The sequence below is a fragment of the Dendrobium catenatum genome, unplaced genomic scaffold (genome assembly GCF_001605985.2).
Source record: "Dendrobium catenatum unplaced genomic scaffold, ASM160598v2 fragScaff_scaffold_1101, whole genome shotgun sequence".
NCBI lineage: Eukaryota > Viridiplantae > Streptophyta > Magnoliopsida > Asparagales > Orchidaceae > Dendrobium > Dendrobium catenatum.
In genome coordinates this window covers 188018-198998 of record NW_021319563.1, presented here as the reverse complement: position 1 = coordinate 198998, position 10981 = coordinate 188018, and the positions used below count along the sequence as shown (strand labels likewise).

At 50.9% G+C, this 10981-nt stretch overlaps 2 protein-coding genes across 2 annotated transcripts; both read right to left on the bottom strand.

Annotated features, from left to right (window-relative positions):
- Nucleotides 1–500: 500 nt before the first annotated feature.
- Nucleotides 501–1637, bottom strand: LOC114580563. The gene has a single exon (XM_028698521.1). It carries the CDS (start codon nt 1635–1637, stop codon nt 501–503), a length of 1137 nt encoding a protein of 378 aa, XP_028554354.1.
- A 126-nt stretch (nt 1638–1763) lies between these two features.
- Nucleotides 1764–5844, bottom strand: LOC114580562. Its single transcript, XM_028698520.1, has 6 exons — nt 4940–5844; nt 4245–4560; nt 3969–4153; nt 3422–3866; nt 2686–3376; nt 1764–2593 (listed from the first exon to the last, which is right to left on the bottom strand). The coding sequence occupies exons 1-6, from the start codon at nt 5842–5844 to the stop codon at nt 1764–1766; spliced, it is 3372 nt and encodes a 1123-aa protein (XP_028554353.1).
- Nucleotides 5845–10981: the final 5137 nt, after the last annotated feature.

The window sequence follows — 10981 nt, the reverse complement described above, 5'->3', positions numbered from 1 at the left end:
GCTGTTCAGCCTTCTTCGTGCCAACCCCATTCACACAATGGAGGTTCACGCCTAGCTGCGGGCTAATCCCGATAGCATCAACACCTACATTCTCAGTGGAATCCATGTCCACATCCCCATTCGCCGCCGACTCCACCTGCACATTAGGCGCCGAGAAAATAGAAGCCCTTCTAGCTGCAGCAGCTCCGAGCAAGGGCCTTGGTCAGCGGCTCCGAGCAAAGGATGAAGAGATAAGGAGACAAAGGGCAGCCTTGTCGGAACCCGCAGCGCCCATCAATCCAATCCGTCCTGCATCCGTTAATTAACAGTTGAAAACTAGGAAAGGATATGCAGTTGGTTACCCAATGAGTTAATCTTCTCGGGAAGCCCTTCTGATCCATAACTTGAGAAAGAGTATCCCAGGCCATACAGTCATAGGCCTGCTCTATGTCAAAAGTTTTTGGGTTCCTTGAAAGTTGCATATAGCATTAACAAAGAGAGCAAAAGGATAATACAAGGAGCTAGGCCATATCACTCTCGGCCTTCAACAAATCAACAAAGTTTGAAGGAACCAAGTTACAAGAAACATCATTCCGAATAAAGCTCCCAAAAATAGCGAGACTAGCACAATAATCAGCCGGCCGGTTACTTAGCCGGGGAATAAACTGGAAAATGACTTGCCTAAAGTTACACAAAAAGGAAACATCCACATTGTCCTCCCGGCGGAAAAGTGGGTTCCAGGGGTCACACAAATCCTGCAGCCACTTGATAGCATTGGCACTATCGCCTTCAATCACCAATCCCTCGCAATCAAGCATCCAATCCTCCAAAACTTCCCGGAGCATTAGAGCCGCAAGCAGCTCCACTGTCGTAGTATCCCAGTGCTCAATCATCTTACTGGCCGCCACAATAAGCCGTCCCAAGTCGTCACGAACCACAATGCCAAGACCTGCACGGTTGGACGGGAGAAGGGATGCATCAAAGTTCACCTTAAGCCACTTAAGAGGGGGGGTGCACCATAGCTTGGTTAATGGCAGCCCAATGGGCTGATTGATACACCATTGCTCCATCGGTGGCATATGGAAAGCGTTTGGAATTTGGGAGATAACCGTCGCAGCAATCACTTTAGGAGAGCCAAATTGTCTGCCATGCTTCTTAGCATTGCGGGCCCGCCAGGATTGGTAAACCGCATAGCAATAGAGTTTCCCGGGGAGAGGGTTAGAGCCGGCAAGCATCCGCAAAGAATCCTTAACCTCATCAAAAGAATCGAATAAGGGGAGAACCATGCCCCATTTGGCAAGACATCCAAGAATACTTCTCAGGTGACTGCAATGGGCCGTGAAATGATCAGTTGTTTTCGCCGAATCGCACCCCCAAGGGCAGAGATGAGTATCCGAAAGGTTTCGGCGATATAGCCAAGCATTGGTCGGAATTGCATCCCTAAAAATCCGCCACCAAAACAAGTTCTCACGCGGATGGAGTTTAAGTTTTTTGAGCCAGTTAAAATAATACTCCCCAACAGGGAAGGATGCCAAGTATGCCATAGCCGCCACCGTGGCACCGTGGCTAGAACGAATCAACTCGGGGACGTCCCTCCCAGCATCAGAATTAGTGGCCACATCTAGAACCCGCGTGGCCAGATCACCGCCAAAGTGCATCAAGACCTTATCTCGATCCCACTCCAAATTATTGTCAAGAAGTTTAGAAACTTTTCCAGCAGCAGGAGCGACAGAGTTAAGAAGCGTGGGCCATTGATCAAGCCGGCGGTCCAGAATCCAAACATCCTAAAAAATGTCCACCATCTGTCCGTTCCCAATACGCCACCGGATTATGGGGCGTAAAGCAACAGCACCCTCATGAACAGCCTTCCAAGTTATTGAGGTATTTCTGCCAGTGGGCATATTCCACGGATCCTCTCCATACTTGGCGCGAAGAATGCGTTTCAGAAGAACCGTAGGCTGTCGAATGAAATCCCAAGTCAGTCTAGCCCAAAGAGGAGCGCGCCAAGCCAAAGACGAATGGAATCCCAAACCACCATGAGAATGAGGCCTACAAATCTTGCTCCACGCCACATAATGAAGCCCCCGTCTGTTATTATCCTTGTGCCAGAGAAATTGTCTTCCAATTTTGTCCACCGATGCCAGGACTCCCCGTGGCACATCCGAAAGAGTCATGCAGTAAAGGGGGATGGCCAGCAAAGCAGTACGGATCAAAGTGGCCCGACCAGCTAGGGAAAGGTGTCTTTTACCCCACACATTCACTTTATTAGTAGCACTCATAAGAACCCGATCAAAGTCAGAGGCAGTAAGTTTGCGGAGCGCAAGAGGCAGGCCAAGGTACTCAAGGGAGGAAACCATCCGGAACCCCAGCACATTAGCAAGCCGGCGGCTTTTCCACCTCGGGCAGTGTTTGCTAAACAAAACAGCGGATTTGGCATTGTTAATACGCTGACCCGTCCACATGCAATAGTCTCCCAGGATTTCCAGAATTTTGGTAGCATTTGCCCGGGTGGCCTCAGCAGAAATAAGAATGTCATCGGCATAGAGGAGGTGTGAGACCCGCTCCCCTTTGGGATAATTTGCACTCCAAGGTTCGCCCCTCTTTGCCGGAATGCCTTGGTCAGCAATTTCGAGCAAAGAATAAATAGATAAGGTGAGAGTGGGCAGCCTTGGCGGAAGCCACTATTGGCGCCAATCCAATTAGAACGCGTCCCATTCAGCAGTAATGAGAAGCGAGGTTTAGTAATGCACTGAACAATCCAGCCGATGAACTTAGGTGAGAATCCCATAGCCTCCAGCACCCGATAAAGCGTATCCCAAGCCATACAGTAGTAGGCCTGCTCCATGTCGACCTTAGCAGCCAAGAGGCCAGCCAGAAGGGTGGAGTGTTGAAATTTGCACATAATCTCCTGAGCAAGGAGGCCATGATTGGAGATGGACCGCACCGGCACAAACGCACCCTGCTCCTCACCAATGAGTCTGGCCAACACCGGTTTGAGACGGGCGACAAGAACCTTGGCCACCACTTTATAGAATGTTTGGCAAAGGCTAATCGACCGAAACTGCGCCGGAGCCTTTGCCGTGGTAGTCTTGGGAATAAGCACCACAAGAGTATCCTTCCAGCTCGCACACATGGAGCTAGTGATAAAGAAATCCTTCACTGCAGCACAAATGTCATTGCGAATAATAAACCAGTAGAACTTAAGAAAGGAAATCGTGATACCATCATTGCCCGGCGCCCGATTGTTGCTAATGCCAAAGACGGCCTTCCGGATCTCCTCATCCGAGATATCCTCCTCAAGAGCCCCCCGAGCCTGCTCCGTAATTCTATCCGCCTCCAAGGAACCGGGCCAGCGGACATAGGAAGTATCATGCTCCCGCCATTTATCCGAGAAGAACTACCAAAAGACATCATGTATTACTTGCGGGTCCTGGGATAGCACACCCGCAGTAGTTTGGATTTCCTCAATCCTGTTACTACGATGACGAGGAGTTGCCGTCGCGTGGAAAAAGTGAGAGTTGGCATCTCCATCCTCAATCCAGCGGATTTTAGCCCGTTGTCGCCACCAAGTCACCAACCTGGCCAAGGTGGAGTTAAACTCCGAAACAGCAGACTGAAGCTCCGAATCCTGCTCGGAGGTGAGTCCTGTATCAGAGCAATCATCCCGCTGAAGAAGTTCAATTTTCTCCTCCAGCTCCTTGCGTCTAACTCCAAGGTCCCGAATTGTGTGCTTACTCCAAAAGTGAAGAGCCCGAAGAGTGTGAGAGCATTTTCTATTAACCACCTCTGCCGGTGGGCCAGCATCCAAGCGTCCCCACGCCTTGGCAACAATCCTCCAAGATGCAGGAAAGCTAGTCCAAACATCTTTGAAACGAATCCATTTGGCACTAGGTTACCGTAATCCATTCTCCAGCCACAATAAGAGGGGGCAGTGGTCAGAGGCCAGACGATTTTAATGCTTTACCGATGCAAAGGGTTCCACATTCAACCCTTCAGAATTAACGAGGATACGGTCTAGCCTAACCCAAATCCGGCTATTGCCCTCTTTGTTGTTAGAACACTTGTAAGAGGGACCAGTGAATCCCAAATCATGAAGATCAAGTTGACTAAGAGCATTCGACATTTCCTGATCCCCAGTCGAAAACCGAAATCGCTTCCCGCCCTTCTTCTCTCCCTGGCAAGACAGCAATTGAAATCCCCACAATAATAGTGGGGACATCCGGGGTGATGATAGTGCCAAGGCTCTCCCACAATTGCCGTCGGACATGGAGATCCTTGTTGCCATAAACAAGTGCCACCTTCCATTGAACAAGAGAGGGCATAACAACCCATCCCACCACACATTGGTCCATAGCAAAATCAACCTCAACCTTGAGGATGTCGCATCTCCAGGCTAGCAGGAGTCCACCCGAGCGGCCATTTGCAGGATGGTGGAAGAAGTCCCACTCACGGCCAACAAGGCGGTCTACCTCCACCCTACTGATGCTCTCCACCTTAGTTTCAATCAACCCGACAAGGCCAACCTCATTGGAAACAACGAGGTGCCGTAGGAAGTTGCCCGTGTTTTTTTTTCGGGCCCCCCTACAATTCCACATAATGATGTGAGTCATTGGACAAATATAGGGGAAGCGTCCCCGCCGCTCGTGCCACTCCCGCTCTCCTTACGCCTCTTCCTAGGACCCACCTAAATAGGTCCAAGAGCCTGGAGTTCTTTGTCAAAATGGGCTTTATATGCACCAAGTTTCGGCCTATCCTTGCCCACGCCCGCCGAGAACAAAGTAGGCTCCTTAACACCTAGCTTGCGCCAACTCGGTTTAAGGTTTTCTTTGCTGCTGCCCCTCAAAGGTTCACCAACCTCTTTGAAATTAACTTGTCTTAGCACATTTTCACCAAGAGGTTTTTTCTCAACTAAAGCTTGAGCTTTCTTTTGTTGCATAATTTTCTTCTTCCTCGGTGGCACAATATTCCACTCTCCAAAGAGATTTTCTTCTTCAGATAATTCTGGTTTGTCTCCTTCCACAGGAGGAGGCAAATTCCCTCCAGCAGTTGGGGTAGGCAGTTCATCACGGTCAGCCCGAACCGTGACCGCAATGTTCGTAGAGTGGCACCCCCCTCCACCGAAACAGATGGTGATGGCACCTCTTTAGGCTGCTCCCGAGGATTAGGCCGTGCCCTGCTTGTGGATGCCACACTAGATCCGCCACTTTCCAAGATTGCCTTCCCTTTCGATATCCCCGTAGAAGTACCCACCTGGCCAGCACCCCGTACATCCCCACGGGCAGGACAACTATCCTGCCGATGACCAATACGCCCGCAGCCAAAACACGACATACCCAAGCCTTCATATTCTACCTTTTGGTAGAACTTTCCCTTCCAGCCATTAATCCATGTGCCCGGCTGCAGCTTTTGTGCCAAATCCTGTCGCACACAAATGCGTTCATATTCCCGCCTACCATCTCCACCAGTTTGTACATCAATCCACAAAGGGGTGCCAAAATGTGATGCAATCCGCATAAGATTGTGCAAATCCCAATATTGAAGCGGTAATTGAGGTAGACGAATCCAAACCGGCGATGACAGTCCCGCCAAAGAGTTTGGTGAGAAAGCTGGCGTCCATCTATCCAACCCGACGATGTTGCCATTGAAAAACCAAGGCCCGCCGCAAAGCACCGCATCCCGGGCCTCCTCTGAGCTAAACCGACACACAAAACAATCGGTACCAATAGTGGATAGATGATAGTCTCCAAAACGGCCCCATTGTCGCTTAATCTCTCCACTAAGAACAATATAGGGTAATTTTTTCCCAATAATTTTACCTACCACGGCATTATCCAGCGCACAAATGCGTTGTTCCACAAGCTCCATCTGCAACTGCACCACACCGTCCGTCGAGAAGGTCCCTTGGGGAACTTCCTCCTCAATCCGGATGTGCTCCGGTTTTTTCCACACATTATTCCCATTAGGTTTTCCTCTGTCCGGCGCCAATCAGCAAAAGACTTCCGACCGTGCCCCCTTAGAAGCAATACGACAAACACCTTGTGTGCGAGATTGCGGATTTCCACCACCGCAGCCCAATGAGAATTGCAGGTTCACGCCTAATCCAGGATTGCCATCTATGGTTTCACCGGCTGAAGCTACCTATACTCCCATTTCAGTGTCCTCACAACACTTACCGCTCGGAACCACCACAGCAGCTGCAATCGGCTGCTGATCTTCTTCTGCGCGCACCGCAAAGCCAGTATTGTCTGGCTGGTTCGCCGCCTGGTGCCTCGCCGCACATCCAGACGCCAATTCAAGTGCCGCGGCATACCTAGCCGCTGCCGCAGCTTCCGCATTGGTAACCTCCGCAACACGCCCCAGCGCCTGTTCAAACTCCATGGCAGCGCCGCAGTCCCCTTCCGCCGTGTCCATTGCCATGTGCATGTCCACCCGAGTCTCTCCCAGCGGGCCAAGCCTCCCCGCGCAATAGCCTGGCCAAGGCCATGCCCGTCCGCAGCCTTAGCACCCCGCGCCCCAGCAGTAACCTCCTCAGCCGAAGGCCTAGCTGCAGCCGCACTCTTGCTCGCCGACTTCCCCGATCTCGCCTTGGCCGAGGATTTCACCTCAACGCCTTTGCGACCACCCTGCGCACCAACACCCGACCTCCTCCGATCACGTCCCCCACCTTCCACCGAACCTTCACCACCGCCACCCCCGCCGGAGCGGGGAGGAGACCGCCTGTCTCCCCCCGCCATGCCCAGAGCCTCTCTCTCTAGGAAACACTCTAGTGAGAGAATGGAGTGGAAAGAAATGAAGAACCTCCGTCAAAAGTTTTTGGGTTCCTTAAAATAAGATTGCATTTAAGCATAAAGGGAAAGTACAACAAATAAAAGGGGGCTTTCCACAATAAAGGAAAGCCACCGACAAAAAAAACAAAAACAGCACAAAAAAGGTACAAAACACAAAGACCACCAAGCACAGCATCTAAAGATATGCACGAATAGAAGGCAGACAGCATTCGGGGGGGGGGGGAGCTGAACAAGAGTAAGAAACTGCACAAAAGCAGAAAAGCTCCCCAGTGCCCGGCATAATCTGTCTACTCCCCGCACAAATCTCCAGAACCTGAAACAAGGGGAGCCTCATAAAACAGCAGAGGGGAAAAGGTCCCCGCCCGTGGTCTCTTCAGGGCCTTTCTTGTGTTTCTTAGGGACAATAAGGCCCAACTGAAGCACCTCTTTTTGTGGAACAATTCCACGGGGTGAAGCCTTTTTAAGAATCAGATAAGACCTCCCCATCGAGGGAGGAGAAAGCATGCCTATCTGGCCAGCCGATCTGACAGGAGGGGCCACCGGAGCGGGAAGAGTCATCAGAGTCGGCAAAGCAGGTGAAGGTTTCTGAGGCCGCTGCCTCCTCTTAACAATATTCTATTCCCCTAGCTCCCCGAGTCGCTCAAGAGAGGGGGGATTGCTGCGGAGAGGCTAAGAGGCGGTACCACCAGGGGTAGAATCTATAGGACTGGGAGATCAAGAAGGGACACCCGGCTGCTGAGCGGCGAGGTCGGGTCCCCCAGTTCAGATAGCAGAGGAAGTTTCCTGTCCAATCGGCGCATAGGCCAACCTATGAGGAGCGCGAGGGTTGGAACCAGCCGGTGGGGGGGCTTGAGGGGCAGTCCAGTCAGATGGGCATCGGTCGAAAGTATGGCCGACAAGCCCGCACGCAAAGCAAAAGTTGGAAAGGCCCTCATTTTCAATCTTCTGGAAGAATCTCCCTCGAACTCCCTTGATCCAGATACTGGAGAGGAGCGGCTTAGCAAGATCCAGGCGGACACAGAAACGGGCAAAGGAGGAACGCCCCCAAGTGGATGTATGAGCATCCAGCCACAGAGGGTCACCTATGAAACTGGCTATACGATTGAGATTGGTGACATCCCAGTACAGAAGGGGAAGCTATGGTAGACGAACCCACACCATGGAAAAAAGACCATGCAGAGAGTTAGGGGCATAGTAAGGAGTCCAACGGTCCATACCAAGGAGGCTACCGCCAACCATCCAAGGGCTACCTTGTAAAACAGCATCACGAGCCCCGGAGGAGGGAAAGATGCAAAGGAACGAGGCCGGGCCAGTAGTAATGAGTTCAAACTCACCAAACCGCAACCACTGTCGACGAAGGTCAGACTGCAGAAACGCAAAGGGCACGCGCCGTCCCACAAACTGCGCAACAAGCGCCTTTTCCAACTTACCGGAGTTATCAGCTACCTCCTCCTGAGAAAGGAGCAGGGAAACACCATCCTCATCTATAAATTAAGCAGGGGAAAGGGACTGAAATGCCATAAATTGCGGCGCCGCACAGGCCACCTCGGGAGGGGTATGAGCACGGGGAAGGATCGGAGGAGAGGAGGAGCCCGAGTTACCAGGACTAAGTCCCACAGGATCAGAAGGAGGCAGAGCGGAAGGGTCAACCTGCTCTGCCAGCCCAGGAGCAGAAGGCGTTGAGGCAGGAGCGACCGAAGGAGCCGGAGAAAAAACAGGACGGAACGCCAGAAGTGCGAGTGCCGGGGGAAGCTCAGACCCAAGAAGGAAGGATCCAACCAACGGAGGGGAGGGTTGGGAGGATCGACCAGAAGGGCCAGGACGCGAAGATTTAGTCAGGCAAAAGTTTTTGGGTTCCTTGAAATATATGGTCGCAAGGCTGAAACTTAAAGGAATTGATGGAAGAGCACCACCAGGAGTGGAGCCTGCGGCTTAATTTGACATTTGATCAAACACGGAAACTTACAGTCCAATCATAGTAAAGGATGGAAGACTGAGAGCTCTTTCTATTCTATGGTTTGGCATGCGCTTCTCATTGTGGACCGATTGTCTAATTATTTTGTTAACCGAATAGACTCAGCCTCTAATCATCTATGCGAGCAACCTGCGGCCTACTCTTTAGAGGACTATGCTTTGATGCACAGAAATTTAGGAATAACAGGTTGTTAATTCTGTTTACCCCGGCGCTATCAAAAACACTGATGTATTCAATGAGTAAATATCCTTGGCCCGACAGCCGTTAATCTTAGAAAATCATCGTGATGTATAATATTATCAATTGTGTCTCAACGAGAATTCCTAGTAAGCGCTGAGGTCATCACTCGCGTTTGACTAGTCCCCTTTGTTACACAACCGCCGCGCTGTCCCTTACCGATTGAGGTCTGAGAAAGTGTTGATCCCTGTATGCGGGCGGTTCGCTGCCCGTGGACCTGGCGAAAAGTCATACCTAATCATTTAGAGAAGAGTGTAACAAGTTTCCGTAGTTGAACTGCGGAGGATCCTGTCGAACAGTGAAACACAAGCAATTCGTGAACCTCGTAAAATAAGAAAGGTGGTCTTGCTGCTAAAATAAAAAATCACGGAGTCATCGCTCATCCCGCTCTAATGGGTGTGGACGGATGAAGGATCATGAAGCAAAATCGGCACTTACGCCAAGGGAATTTGAACACAAACTCAGAAATGGGTTTTGTGGATGGGTGTCGCACGCCAAACTTCCTTGGGGACAACGACCCAGCAATGGATATCGCTCTTTGAATCGATAAGAGCAGCAATGCATATGTGTCAAATTGCAGAACCCGCGAACCATCAAGTTGGAAACGCAAGTACCCTAAGGCCAAACCGCTAAGGCAGTCCCTGGTCCGCAGCAATTTTATCTCTCCGTGCATAATCGTCCCACCTGGATTTTACTAAGGTCGATGTCACTTCTCCTTCTCGTGCCCTTGGTGCGCGGCTGAAGGCGTCATCTTCTCTTGGTGCAATAATAAGGTGGGATCAAAAAAGCTATTATGTGATAAGCGTTCGAAGATGATCATACTTTAGGGATCCCAATTTCATCGCTAAATCCTGATGAGTATCGAACAACCCAGATGGGCTAGGCACCGAGTTAAGCATATCATTAACGGAGGATAAAGAACTTACGAGATCCCTATAAGAGACGACGGGATAGCCAAATGAATCGCTCCATGGTAGCACTCAAATTGAGTTCTGAGAAGCAAATGCCCATACGACGAAGCGGCCCATACTCTGAAAGGTCGCCGGGATGTTAGAGCCCCGTTCGGTTCCGACTGCGCAACATGAGCGTTGTCGCGTAGTCGGGTGTTTGCGAATGGGCAGCCCTGAATTCGGCGCGATAAATCGTTCAACTGTGCTTTAATATAGCGCGAGATGATTCGATAGCGAACGAAGTATCCCGTCGAAGGAAACGATTAAAAGATTTTGAAAGAGAGTCAAGACTGTTGCTTGAATTTCAGGCGAAGGGAGACGGTATGTGGGCCGGCGTCTGTGATCTCGCCTGACAAGAATGGCTGTGCTTGTTTTCTGCTGCTGCTCGATGTGCTGATCGTTTCAGCCTAACCTCAACGACAGAAGCCCGGGCGCATCGTGCTCCTTGAGGAGCACTCGTCGGTGACTGGTCTCGGCCAATACAAGCAACGCCCGTAATAAGGCAGCTGGGGGCGCTTGCGTGGTCCGTTGCATACGGCCGTGCTCCCTAATCGACCCGTCTGAAAACGACAGGACCTGACAGCATGCAGTCAGTTTTGAACCCGGGGCACAAGGAACTGATGGTCGGAACCTCTTACAGGGCACCCGACCCACCCAGACTTTTGTGGAAGGTGAGTGAAGCATGCTCTCGGGACCCGACAAAGATGAATTGAAACTTCTGATCGGTGTGAATAGCCCCAAAAAGAAAAAGGAAAAAAAAACCTTTCGTGGAACCCCACATGATACTGGACGGTGCAAATTGTTCATCTGACTGGTTATAGGGCTAAAACTATATCGAATCACTAGTACTTTCCTCCGAATTTCCCTCCAAATAGATGGACCACACAGAGTTTCTAATCAGTCAAAGCCCAAAGATTATAGGCATTCGCGGGGCACATAACGCCTCGACCTATCCAAACTTTAAAATAGGTAGGATGCTAGGCTGCTTTGATGAGCATGCCAATAATCGAGGGCTTCCAGGTGCCCATTTGTAAGCAGAACAGCGATGCTGG